The 13,580-nt window shown below is 44.1% G+C and overlaps 2 protein-coding genes and 1 long non-coding RNA gene across 3 annotated transcripts; all 3 read right to left on the minus strand.

The window, feature by feature from the left end:
* LOC119195118 (uncharacterized) lies at positions 1 to 3,601 on the minus strand. Its single transcript, XR_005114195.2, has 3 exons — positions 3,501 to 3,601; positions 1,927 to 2,043; positions 1 to 217 (listed from the first exon to the last, which is right to left on the minus strand). It is a non-coding gene; the product is annotated as an uncharacterized LOC119195118 (long non-coding RNA).
* Positions 3,602 to 5,346: 1,745 nt separating this feature from the next.
* On the minus strand, positions 5,347 to 7,878 carry eif2b2 (eukaryotic translation initiation factor 2B, subunit 2 beta). Its single transcript, XM_037449409.2, has 8 exons — positions 7,599 to 7,878; positions 6,899 to 7,019; positions 6,574 to 6,725; positions 6,303 to 6,466; positions 6,071 to 6,166; positions 5,849 to 5,986; positions 5,701 to 5,767; positions 5,347 to 5,547 (listed from the first exon to the last, which is right to left on the minus strand). The coding sequence occupies exons 1-8, from the start codon at positions 7,768 to 7,770 to the stop codon at positions 5,390 to 5,392; spliced, it is 1,068 nt and encodes a 355-aa protein (XP_037305306.1). The 5' UTR covers positions 7,771 to 7,878; the 3' UTR covers positions 5,347 to 5,389.
* A 980-nt stretch (positions 7,879 to 8,858) lies between these two features.
* Positions 8,859 to 13,580, minus strand: tmed10 (transmembrane p24 trafficking protein 10). Its single transcript, XM_037449669.2, has 5 exons — positions 13,332 to 13,580; positions 12,249 to 12,369; positions 11,721 to 11,794; positions 10,272 to 10,398; positions 8,859 to 10,165 (listed from the first exon to the last, which is right to left on the minus strand). The coding sequence occupies exons 1-5, from the start codon at positions 13,506 to 13,508 to the stop codon at positions 10,044 to 10,046; spliced, it is 621 nt and encodes a 206-aa protein (XP_037305566.1). The 5' UTR covers positions 13,509 to 13,580; the 3' UTR covers positions 8,859 to 10,043.

The following is a 13,580-nucleotide window of genomic DNA, read 5'->3' on the forward strand; positions in this document are numbered from 1 at the left end:
TGTGCTTAAAATTCAATTACCCACTTATTGATAGCTCTCTGGGGTGCTGGGGAAGTGGACACAGTGCCGGTGGAGGTATGGATGATTTCCCAGGAGGCCTCGGTCTCCTACGCACATCTCCAGCTGGATCTATTTCATGGCTTTATTCATCAGCGGCAGACGCAGATGGAGCAGCGTACACCTGCACACACCAGCACACGCACCCCGACAGAGGGGGCTTCCACACACACACACACACACAACTAAAATATCCCCCAAACAAGTGACTATTTAATGAAGAAAAGACAATACATTTTAGAGTTTGATCTAAGAAGTATTTGCAATAATTTACTTAATTGATACATTAACAACAACAACAATTTACAAGAACTCAAATCGACATCTCTACTGTAAATTTGGTCCAAAAAGTTGAACTGGAACAATTAATCCATTGAGGTACTTGTCAACTATTAAATTAATCTTCAATCGGTTAGAGAAGGTTTAAGAGAGAAAAAATAAAATGTCTCTGATTCAAGCCTGTCTTTGCTCCTCTGTGACACTAAAAGGAATATAGTTGAGACATGAACCAAACAAGAGGACGTCATCTCTTGTGGGCTTTTAGACAACTAGACAATCGACATTTTGTAGAGCAAACTAACTTCCAGCCCTGTGCAAAATTATATATTATCATCAACGTCCTCTCCACCATGCTCTGATCGTTAGTGTAAGATTCAAAAGAAAATCTTTATTCACCTCTCTCGTCTCTCCAATTTACGGGGGGGGGGGGGGGGGGAATGTTTATTTCAATCGCTTTATGTGCAACAAATCATCTCTTGATTCTGAATTGAAAAGCCACAGGTAGACCACAGGTTAGCCACGCGCCTCAAAGTCCCCTGGGGCCTCTGGGGGGAGGGGGGTGGGGGCCCCGGGGGACAACTCGGCTTGCCGCTGGCCTCGTTGCCCCCCGCTAATTACAGCACTCGTCTCCACTCTCCCATGAGACGCCACAACCCTGATGACGAGACGCCGCACGGTTTGGGGCTCTGCATCATCGGGCAACAGCTGGGGCCGCCGGCTGCACGTCGATACCCGTACGGGGGGGGGGGGGGGGATATTAATGCGTGTGTGTTGTTCCTTTCATTCACACCGCGCAGGGATGATTTTGTAGCCATTTTGCAGAATGGGGAATTTCTGCTCCGTCTCGGAGACTTAAACGAGCACACGGAAGCAATGTGGTCACGAGGTTCCCGATGTCGTCCAACCCAACGCGAGTTGTTCTGGTTGAGGAAAATGAGGATGAATCTTGTTGTCCTTCCACATGACAGGGTCAGACCACAGCCTACACGTCCCAGAGGACGGCGCCGGAATTGATGGGCTCTGTACACACTGTACTCCTCTCGGTGCGATTGCCCGGACTGTTCATTAGCAGGACGCCAGGCTTTAATGGCCTGCACGGCTCTGCCCGCCGTAAATCTCCAGACTCCACCCAGGTTTGCTCCCCTGTCTCATCAAAGGGGCCGTGAAGAATGAAGTCAGCGTGATGAAAAAGAGAATGAGATTTATCTGCCTCCCTCCTCCTCCTCATCTTCTTCTTCACCGCCCCAAAAGGCAGAGTGAGACAGAAGGAAGCAACAGACACGCAGGTAGAAGAAGAGCATGTAGCACGTAGCGTGTAGGCAGCTAACCACTGCTTGTTTGTGTACACTCTTTCATGATACTGTCGACTGAGGGACTGATTCATTTCAGATCTGTCACTTAAAGTAGCAATACTACAGAGTAAAAATACTGATTTCACTGGAAGGCAGAGATAATGCAAGAAAAAACCCTACAATATCTGATGATGTGTGTATCCACAGCAATAGCTGTAGGACTGAAAGCACCTTTTTGGCAGGATGGTTGCTTTAAATATCAAGAAAGGAGAACCAGTCCTATTGTGACTGGAGGTACCTGAAACCGCAGACGGTTCTCCCTTGAGCCATAGTTTGGTTTGTCCATTCTGGGCTGCCGTAGAAACATGGCTGTGCAACACAGTGGAGTCTGTGTAGAAGACGTGCTCCTTTGAAGCTAACAAAAAGACAAAGAGGTGTTAGTTTTAGGTTATTATACACTGATGAAATCATAGCTATAAATCATAGCTATAAACCGTTACACATTGGAAAAGACACCTGAAACATGATTTCTTATCCAACTCCTTCCCTCAAAGCGTACGTGGACTGTACGAGTGCAAATAGTTGCTGTTCTGGAACTCTTAAGCAGAGCAGTTACCAAATGTAGCTTTCAGATTCCAAAAGTAATCTTTACATGACAACAAGGCTTATTGCAGCGCTACCAAAATGTTCTGTAGTTTCGGACTACACAGTTTCACCTGTAAATATAGTTTATTTTCTGAAGATAATTCCACCTAACTTTTATTGCTCATGGAGGCAGAATCTATTGTGACATCAGAAAAGACGGCAAAGATTGAAGTGCTCTATTCCGAACCATATCGAGTCTCTCTCTGGATATTTTAACAATAACTTGGAAGCCACAGGAACAAATCGATTCGAAGCAGGCTGGATCAATCGTTTTAAACCCGAGCCCCGGTACGTCACACCGCTGGTTGCAATTCTGGGTCTTCGAAGGGCTAAATGTCAGCAAATATTATTTCGACAGTTGGATGACATCACGGTCTGACCAGCGAGTTTGGGGCAGTGGAGAGTGAAGTCGCTGCGTCCCATTCATTCAGACCCTCTTCTTTTCTGCAGTTCCAGGTCAAGAAATTTAGGTCAGAGAACAATGCACTCTCTCTGGTAGACCGTAGCGGGGTGCCAGAGCCCCTCTCATGCTCCCCTCTGACCCTCGTCCCAAGCCTTCACATCCAACCACTCAACGCGTTACACTTGGCAGACGCACCGAAACCCCCTGTGGATTTTGGTCAGGAGAGCCGCTTTATGCCTTTGTCACCATGTGGTTACATGCAACATTACACTTCTTTCTGTACCACTATGTATGGACTCTGAGGTAATGTCCTTTGTTTTGTGGTGATTTGGTTCAAGTACATCTAGGTAAATGTCCCACGATTAGGTCAATAATTTAATAGAATAATTATTTTAATTTGCTCATTAGACTTGTATCCTTGAAGTCTAAGTAAAGGAGTTTTTATCTAAGCCTCCGTGTTGCTAAAGAAAGTGTTTTCAATAGAGACAAGTCATTCCCTTAAATATTAAAAGACTATTTTAAAGATAGAGAGCTTGGAAAGATGGCCTTCATCTAAAACGTAGCCTCAATAGAGATAGAATTTAAATGTCGTATAACGAGGTTTAATAAAATAATCTTATTAAGTTAAACAACATTAATAGTCACAACTCACACAGGAACTACTTTACAGCACGTGTGTAGCCTACAAAACACAACCGAATAAATACACAACCCCCTTACTCTGGTAACAATGGTAACAATTGACAATAATAAAAGACAATAAATAAGTCACGTCAATTATCTTGTGTGAACCAAAGTCAGTTGATGCCGTAAGCTCCACTCACCTGTCTGGTCCTAAAGTCTAACAAACAGCGACATGTCCGTTATGACAGCGATTAGCTATTAGCATGTTTGTTCATTTGGACCCACAATGCACCTGTTGTTCGTAACGTTGGTCTGAGCGTGGTGGTTTCAGGTCAGCAGGACAACGAGGGTGTTTTCCTCGCGCGCGGTGTGGTGTGATTAATAATACAGACTGTAACCTTTTTCCTTTTCGTATAACCTATGTTGTTGTGAAAATGATGCCAATCATACCATAACCCATTTAGTTATATTCTTCATTTGATTGGGATGCTGTTCATGTCATATGTATTTGCAGAGCACGATGAACTACAGATAAAGACCCTCGCGCCTACTCACACACATGAAATGAATGCAAAGGGAACGTGAAGAGAAGTGGGACATCTTGTGGCTGGATTGGATCACTGGAATCTTTAATGGGAAGACGCTGTCTGGGACCGGGTTCTGCATTTCAACAGATATATTACCTATTTCCATGACCAAGTACAATCTAAAAACGACAAAGTCGACTCTATGTTGGTGCATTAGTGACTCTATTGATGACATTTATATTTTACTTAACACGTCTATGAAATTTGTAGCCCATATGCAAAAGATAAAAATATTAGGAGACTTTATATGTCAATAAAATAGGACTCAAACTAATTTTCCGTTAGGTTTTTCGTTTAATTGTATGATTCCATCTGTCTTCAGCTCTGCAGCCGCAGTTTCGTTTGGCCGTCGCCAGAGAGCGCTGGAACCCGCTGCGTGATGACGTCACGATAGTGCAAGTGAAAAGCCCCGTGAACGACGGTGTTTCTCGCCGGACGTGGTGGCGCGCGTCTGTAATCCAAGTCACTGGGAGGTTTAGGCTGGCGGACCGTTTGAGCTCAGGAGTTCTGAGCTGCAGTGCACTATGCCGATCGGGTGTCCGCACTAAGTTCGGTATCGATATGGTGCTCCTGGGGGAGCCCGGGACCACCAGGTCGTCTAAGGAGGGGTGAAACGGCCCAGGTCGGAGACGGAGCAGGTCAAAGCCCCCGTGCCGCTCAGTAGTGGGATCGCGCCTGTGAATAGACGCTGTAGTGCAGCCTGAGTAATACAGCGGGACCCAGTCTTTTTCCTTCCGTTACCAACTAGTCACGACGCCCGTACTCACGCGCTGCTGTGAACGGGTTTCAAACCCCACGGATTTAGTCGTTTCTTTCACGTTCTTATTGACACCAAAAAGCCCCACGGGCCAGCTGCTGTGAGCGCGCTACTGCCTCCACCTGGAGGACACCCGCAACTACACCAGCTGCTGTGAGCGCGCTACACTGCCTCCACCTGGAGGACACCCGAAACTGCACCAGCTGCTGTGAGCGCGCTACACTGCCTCCACCTGGAGGACACCCGCAAGTACATTATCTAGTTTTAAATTCACCGTGTTAGTCTGTGACATAAATACCTTGGTACTTGTGATACATTCGAGGTACTTTATTTAATCCACCTCCACTTCGTCTCCAGGTTCTGGTGAAAACTACGTATTTGGTGCTTTGTGTTCTCTTCTGATTCTGGGTAGAATTATCCCACTTCTTAAAATAGACTATCACAAAGAACCTTTAATTGAATGGAACATTAATATATTACTGTTTTGCCTAATGAGGAAGAAAACATTGATGTATGTTTAACGTAAAGCACTCACTGCACTGCTTTCAAAGCAAGTAACTGTGACGTTTGAGTTACGCCATCATATTTCTAAGATAAAGCCAGATGTCTGCTAAAGAATTGCTGTTTGGAAATTATACTGATGCTGAAAGCAAGCTGTGTTAGAAACACTCAGTAGACCTCCGAAAGTAGAGCATACAGTAACTCAGTAGACACTTCAAACTTTATTCAATAGATTTGTTAAAGGTCAAAGCTCATGGTCTTCTGGGTGGTAAAGTTCGCTCATCAGTCTGTAAATGTACGACGGCGCATGTCCTCCGATGTTGGAGATGAACAGCGTGATGAGCTCAGGTGGGACGTAGTCAAACACCGGACAGTGTACGTTCACCTTTGAGAGTATCTCACCTGAAATTTCAATTTTAAACGGTGAAAAAAAGAAGTTTTCAGAGCTATTATTCCACAAAAGAGTCAATCAATTTTAAGGCTTAAAATGTGATGTTAAAAAGTAAAAGATTCACAATGTGCTGATAAGCCTTTTGTGAGGAATGTCGGAGTTACCTTCCGTGAAAGGAAGAACCTCATGCGGGGAGACAAACTTGTAGAAGGTATCTTCTTCATTGGGGAACTGAGGACGACAAAATAGTCTCCTTGTCATTTCGCCGCCAGCAGAAATTTGGGGTTACCGGCGGACCGCGTGTCTTCTCACCTGAGGCGAGAGCTTGAACATGGGAGCACAAACGATCAGCGGCGTCGAGTGGTGCTTCGCTGCGAGCGCCAGGGTGTGCGTCCCGTTGACGGCCCTCAGGCCCCCGTTGGCCAGAACCGTCTGCGTACCGATGATGACCTGAAACGACATCGCACCCCCTCCCTCCCGTTAACTCGCGTGCTTCCACGTGACCGTTTCCAGGTCTCCAGTGGCGTTAAATACCTTATTGACGCGAGACATGACGGCAAAAATGGCGGCGTCCGCGATCACGGTTGTCTCGATGCCGGCTTCTGAGAGACTGGTGGCCATTTTGTGTCCCTGGCAAGAGGCAAACAAATGAGTTAAATACCACAACAATATATATATATATATTTTTAAGAGTGGCCCCAAAACTTTCTTGTTTTGCCACCAACATGATTTTTTTCAGCCGGTGGCTTCGGGGTGTTATTCCCACCTGGCAGAAGGGGGCGCACTCCGCCACGATGACGTGGAACTTGCGTCTGCGCGCGGCGTCCTTGAGGAAGGCCTCCACGGTGCGAGAGCGGCCGATGGTCATGATGACCTCGTTGGAGTGGATGTGCTCCAGGGCCTGCATCTTGATGTTGTCGGTTGTTCCCTCTGAGAGGCAGTACAGGGAGAATTGTCATGAACAGTTGTCATGGCAGTAGAATATTACTAGAAAAATACAAACATACACCTCTTAAAGTAAAAAATGAAAAACATACCGAGCTCGGTCAGCAACTCGTTGATGGCCTCGATGACGTTTGCTTTGAGGGACGGAAAATGCTGTCTGAAGTTCTCCTCGCTGAGTCCTCCTGAGGTCAGCAGCTTGTGGAGGGACTCCTGCTGGTCCGTCTCTTCACTGCTGCCTCGAGATCTTCAACAAAACAACAGAGAGGAAACCGGATATGTTCTATATAGTTTTTTTTTATGTGAAATGAATTTTAAAAAGAACTCCTTAAACTTCATGGCTCAAGTAACAGAGTATAATCTAAAGCTTTTCCAGTTCAGTGAGCGGTTCAAACTGCTGTGATTGTGTTAGGTCTTCACCTGGCATACTCCTCTCTGATGATCTTCAACACCCGTCTGATCATGTTACCAACGGTGGTCTCTGAGGGCTGCACGGCAGTCATTCTCCTCCCCTCGGTACGGATTATTTCCATCAGATCGCCTGAAACAGAGGAGAACATTTGATGAACTGAACCTGTGACTCAATCTGCTAACACCGTTTGATAACATCTTCAAGCTGAAAAGCACATCCGAACTGACGTGCCAATAACTTTACGTGGTATGGAGTAGAGACACATGTGCACTTCACTCATTGCTTTTATGTTGTAATACCATGTATTGACACTCACCTGCATTGCAGTCACCTTCATACATGTTATTTTTCCACGTATATCTCATATATACTATAGATATAATCTACTAATTACTCAGAGACATAATTACCTATTGCATGATTACAACTCTGTCCATTCATGTCCAGATGAGTGAAGAGTCTCACGTAAATGTGCCCCAGGTTTGTTCACTATAGCAATTAGCTGAGATAAATTGGGACAAAACTGTAGATGTTAAATAAAAGGTAACGTTAATGGAAGGGTTGGGCAACAGGTCCACGTGACCCCTTGGTAACTGTCAGTCGGCTTAGTTATAAATCCATTCCCATGACCAACACCTGTCTGAACTATTAAAGATTAGCATACCTGGGATGCCGTTAGGTTTTACTCTTTTTAAACGCGTTCGGTACCTGCGTTGCTCCACCGCGCCTGGGCGGTGATCCTGCGCAGCAGGGCGGTCGTCTCGCGGGCCATCTCCGCCGAGGCGCGCAGCGGCCCCGTCCCGCTGCCCCCGCGCTTCAGGTCGGACAGAAACGCTTCGATTCTCTCCGTCAGATCGATTTCTTTGTCGGGACCCGGCATAGTTGTTGTGTAAAAACGACTTGATATCCACGTAGAGAGCAGACGGCTCGGTGTTTTTTTTTCGTGTGTGTGTTGACGGTGGAAGTGGTTCGGGACTACATCCGGGTAACTGTGACGCCGTCTGATTGGTGGAGCGCTGCAGTAGTTATTGCATCAAGTGTGCCGGGTGTTAGCTGTAGCATCGCTAGCAAACACTGGGAACATGACAGATGTTCGACCGACACGCAGAAGATGATGCTACCATAAAGCATGGCTCGAATTCAAAAAAAGTTTCCATTTGTGTGTTTCTTTTGTTGATGTATACGCTTAATGCAACTGGACAATCAGGCAATGAGGCAATGAGGCATCATCATATGGAGGCTCCCATTCTCACATGAGATGATCAATTGAGCTCATCACTCCTGCAGCGCACCTGGAACAGGTAACCTGATGGGAGTCCCACTGGTCGAACTGTGACTTTCCTCATACTAAACTGTTTAACGTTCCTTCGAGTGCCAAAGATTTGATGAATTGAAAAACAAAGTGGATGGTTTTGCATCCATAGTGATGTTTGGTTCATAATGTATTTGAATCAGTTAAGTCAAAACTATACACCATGGCCTTTGTTTTGTACGACTGTGAGCAACAAGCAAATTGCTTTTAACCTGTGATCCTCCAAGTAACGACAGTCCACTCCCCCTCTGCGGAGCTGTGACGACCCACCAGAGACACAATGAACATCTGTGCTATGATGTGAAATGTTTTGAATGAATTAGTTTTCTACCAAAGTGGGTTGCAAATAAAAAGTCAATTGTGATTAATTGATCACAAATTACAGACGAACATTATACTTTTTATATATGTATAAAGTACATTTACAGTCAGAAAAATAACACTGAAGGCTTGTTACTGTGACCAAAAAAGCAACACACGTTTGTGTCATTTAAGAGTATTAAACATTTGGAAATATTGTGAATATTATTTTTAATACACTGATATTAAAGCCTAATATGCATGATGCTAAAATGCTTTTAAATGTCCAAAACCCCCTTTTAGTCCCCATTTATGTGGAAACTAACATGCTAAAACTACACCATAACTAATGTAAATCCATTCAATATTTTATTGAATAAAAGCCCAACACAAATTTACAAAATTTATCAGTCAACATAAAAATCATTGATTGCGCACAACGCGCATGCTCATAGTTAAAAATGTACCCACGACAGATGCCTCAATTAATCCCAGTCAAAAACAATCTAAATAGTTGCAACCGCCCACATCCTCATGTAACCCAGACCTCATAAGTTTATCTAAAGAAAAAAAGAAGCGCTGTGGATGGATCAGAAGTGTACTTGGAGAAATGACATTTGGGTGCTCAAATTTACCAGATGGCAGATAAAGGATATTTCAGCAAGTGGCTGGTAGGAGTTCCTTTCAAAACCTCGCAAGTAAATGTAAATTGTACAAGAGAAGACAGGTTGGTTGAATTACTGACAATATAATGCTGCAAACTCCTTCCTTCAGCCCATGTTCTTGGTGTCAGGCCGATTCAGATTTGTGACATGTTTCCAAAAGTGACCTTATAACTACGTAAGGAGATTATTATTTTGACACTCACATTCTACCCCCCCCCCCAAAAAAAAATATACTTGTAGAAGCAACTAAGTAGCATTTACAATATGAAAACAAACTAAAGACACGGTTAAATTTAGCTACCAAACATGTATGCAAATTAGGTGACATAACACAGAAGTCCAGTGGTTGCTAAATTTCTCCAAGTAACGACTAACTACTTTTTCAAATAGCCTTCACTCGATAAAAAGGGCTCCACGGATTTAGTTTTGGTTGGCATGGCGAATAATGTGCATATTAACAGAAGGGCAAAAAGACATTCGCTCATGGGACATCCATTCAAATCGAGCTCAAAAATCAAACATTGCGTCTTCTTCAGTGAGCTGAATAACATTCAAACAGTGCAGACAGAAAAGTGAAGTAGCATGAAAAGGAGATACCCCACCGAGCAGTGACATACACCTCCCATGTTCCACAGAGCATTTCTCCCTACAGCGCTTTTATGGTTTCAGACCACTAAATAAGCAGGTAAATCTTGTTTTTTTTCTTTCCTTCTTTTTTTCCCCCCCCACAGAGGACGAAATTGTGAAAACTAGAATTTGAGCCCCTGAGCCCCACTTGGTGTTGTTTGCTGAAGCTAGTCCAATGAGGGTGGATGTTGGGATGTGTTGGCTGACCGGCAGGCCGCGGCGCCCGAGGGGGGACGCAGCAGGCCCGTTCTACTCGATCAGCTTCTTTGCCTTGAAGAAGCGCCGCAGGTAGAACACCTGCCATGTGGCCAGCCCGATGAGACAGCACATGGAGAATATGCTGAAGTACAGCACACGCGTGTTGGTGGACTCTGGGTAGCAGGGAAAAAGAAGTGAGATAGTAAAGTTATTGGTAAAAAATGTAAAAAAGTTAAAAAAAGTAAACAAAAATGTAAAGTCTCAATTTTATCGTCTTACCATTGGTGTCTCGCATCTCCTCTTCCCTCTTCTTCATGTAAGCAAAATCATTGACAATGGATTCGGAGAGGTCCTCCAGTCGCCTCAACTCAACCTCAAGGGGCTTCAGCTTCTCCACCTTGGCAATCTGGAGAGGCAAAACAAAAGAGTGGTGCCTGAGAAAAACGACAGAAGGCAAGATGGAACGACTCGTGAAGCGCTGCCATTATACATCTGTCCAGCGGGTGTCCCTCTTGTGCAGCTACGGAGTCTGGTCATGTCAGAACAGCCAGAGATCACACATCTGCCTCAAGAAGCCACACACTTGCTAGTTTAACACCTCCTAGTTTAGGCCGGTGAGAAAGCTGCCTTTTGAACTCTGGTGTGAAGCTGCACCGCCTCATGAGGCTGGGTGCAAAATGGACCAACAGCAGGGTTGTGTGGTACAAATATGTGAGGTCTACAAATTGTACAGCTAAAAGTGACAAATCTTTTGACTTCTTGTGGCTGTTGGCGTTAATAAAGTCCAGTTGCAGTCTCAAACATTGCTCTTTTAATACAATTTACTGTCAGACTATAATGAACATTCCCTCTTTGTGCCGTCGATGACGCAGGAAAACCACCAAACTTTCCCAGTGAAAAGGTCAAGTCAGTCCATGTAACTTATGTTTCCAATGGTGACACTTTGTTAACCTGGGTTGGACAAGGACTAAACATGTCTAAAATTTGGTCTTGCAGAGCCAAATCTGGCAGATACCCAGCATGTGTGCAAGTACACATTGCCAAACATTGCGTAAGAGATGGACTCAGGCAAAAATACTTGTACAGATGTTTTGATAAGTAACAACCGTCTACGTAAATGATATTTCAGCTCCACCCTCCTCCAGTCTTTGAGACTGGCAATCCCACTTGAGTGCTCCCTGACCATCCACCTACACTCACTGAGTAGGACAGAGCGTCACGTTTGTGCAACACGAGTGTGGGGGGGGGGGGGGGGGGGGGGGGCAATTTTCAGCTCACAGAACTTAATCACTTCGGCACTTATTATGTATTGCCTGAGGTTGTCAGAAAGCCAAGTGCAATCTCTTCCCAGAAGTAACACAATGATGCTGCACAACCGTGTGTCACCATTTCAATAATTATTAAATGAACTAATATTGTTTCATTGGAGTTTGATAAATTACCCTTTATCCTGCCTGCCTATGGGTATACTTGCAAATCAATCAAGGGGGCCAATCTGTAATATTTTATTTATGACAACTAGGTCCCCTCATGAAGACTTTCATAAGGCTCCCAAATGTATTGAAGAGGAACAGATTATTATTTTTAAATGTCAATAAGCAATATATGTAGTGTAACCCCTGCTGTCCCACAACCACTGACCTTGTTTCCAACCTGAGAGTCATTATCTGCATCATCTGTATCATTCTAAACAAAAGCAATCATGCTGTAAGGACTCCCAACACTTACCTCTTCATAGTTTTTAGCCTCCACGCCATGCTTCATGTCCAGAACGACCAGCTGGTCAGGCACTCTTCCAGTCCCTGTTTGAAAAGAGCAGAGAATATACCATCAATTATAGCAATTCACTACTCCAATGTCATAACTATTTATTAATTAACTGTTTAATGTAAAGGACCATAATGCCAAATATCAAAAAGGATGAACTGTTTCTAAACATGGTCAAAAAGTCATGCGTGTGTGTGTGTTTTAGCATACTCTTTATGCAAAAATGAGTTTCAGCATACTCTATGCAAAACTGAGTTTCTCCAAAAACAATTGCCTTAACCACCACTTTAACTCTTAAGTTTACTGCAATGTGCTCATAAATTCCTAGTGAATAAGCAATTTAGTATGAAACGGTATCGGAAAAAAATGACTAATCCACTCAAGATCATAATTTAAAAAATCAAATTGGTTAAAAGGAGCAGAATTTGGTGTGTGAGAAATCTATAGAAATGTAGAGCGAGTGAGCGGCCTGGTTATGAAGACACTTACCCAAGGGTGATTTGCTCTCAAAGCACACCTCAAACATGTCATAGTCCTCAGTGGTGAATGCAAACTTCCCCTTAACTGCATCTTCCTTGGAGTAAAGAGTGTGGCTGGACGAATCTGTGATCTACAAAGTTAAAGAAGAAAAACTTTTATTTATCATTATTATGTTTTGATTGTAATTTCCACTGAGGGGATTCCCTTAATGATTCCTAGAGATTTAAATAAAGGTTTAACGAATGAGTATTTCTGCACCAAGTGACTGTCAGTCACGTCCCATTGGCTGCTGCATCTCCAAAACTAATAATTTAAGAGATTAAACAAAAGAATAAAAACTGAGTTGCAGCCCTAATGCGCCGCATTAGAAAACATTCGTCGATAACCTCATTAATATCAGTAGGCTGCACCAGTCGGGCTGGTCTTTTTTGGCAGCTGTTAGAATACGCAGACGTCCAGAATAGTTTCCAGAATCCGTAACGTTAAAAGGGAAGGTAAAATAAATTGAGGATACAATACCCTTGTATGTCGCATGAAGCAAATACTTCATTTATTAAAACGAACAGTGGCGTTACTGACATTTCGTCACAAGCTGTCGTTGACATGTCGGTTAGCTAATGGTTGCTAACGTCGGTTAGCTTTCGACTACAAGCTGCTCCGGGAAGACTGACGTGTAACAGCGGCACAGGCTAGCCGGTGACAGAGGCACTATTCTTCCACAGGAAACCACCCATGAATGACACTTACACAAACACCACAAAATGGTGATAAAATGTATCTTTGTTTGTGTAATTCGATCGCCCGCGAAAAAAAAATACTTTTAACAATAACATTATCACGCGTTGACGTTAGCTAGCTAATTAGCAGGTACAAGCAGGAAGACGTGTTTTTTTGGGGCCTAGATTAGCGAGGAAGCTAACCACAGTTGTCATCCATTTCAACCGCACTCCAGAAACAATTGAGAATTATTTAAAACAAGGCACGGATTAAATGTGTAACGTCGGTGTGATTAAACAGACTGGAGCCACGTCGGCCTTTACACGGACTGGTTACGTTAACGGTGGAGCTAGCGAGCCGCAGGTCTGTGCTTACCTTCAGATTAGTTTTGGTGTTCGCCTGTTCGGATAGTTCATACTCCCCCGTGACGAGGACGTCTTTGTGGATCTCCTCCCGTAGACACTTTCTCGAGTTGACCGGTAAAAAGAAAGAAATGGAAAACACCGACTCAATAAGAACCGGTAGCAACAGTAGCGCAGCGAGTCGAGCCATGGCTACCGTCAACCCAACCGACCAAGCAGCCCGTGCCAGACAGTCAGTTTAACGCCGAGTTCCAGCTCACAA

Source organism: Pungitius pungitius, chromosome 20, assembly GCF_949316345.1.
Source record: "Pungitius pungitius chromosome 20, fPunPun2.1, whole genome shotgun sequence".
Taxonomy (NCBI): Eukaryota; Metazoa; Chordata; class Actinopteri; order Perciformes; family Gasterosteidae; genus Pungitius; species Pungitius pungitius.

Coding starts and splice junctions, on each gene's coding strand:
- eif2b2 (XM_037449409.2), bottom strand. CDS start 7,770: ATGCCGGGTCCCGACAAAGAAATCGATCTGACGGAGAGAATCGAAGCG. Junction 6,467..6,573: donor CGAGTTGCTGACCGAGCTCG/GTATGTTTTTCA, acceptor ACTGCCTCTCAG/AGGGAACAACCGACAACATC. Junction 5,987..6,070: donor TCATGTCTCGCGTCAATAAG/GTATTTAACGCC, acceptor ATGTCGTTTCAG/GTCATCATCGGTACGCAGAC.
- tmed10 (XM_037449669.2), bottom strand. CDS start 13,508: ATGGCTCGACTCGCTGCGCTACTGTTGCTACCGGTTCTTATTGAGTCG. Junction 11,795..12,248: donor TGAGAGCAAATCACCCTTGG/GTAAGTGTCTTC, acceptor CTTTTCAAACAG/GGACTGGAAGAGTGCCTGAC. Junction 10,399..11,720: donor AGGCTAAAAACTATGAAGAG/GTAAGTGTTGGG, acceptor TTGCCTCTCCAG/ATTGCCAAGGTGGAGAAGCT.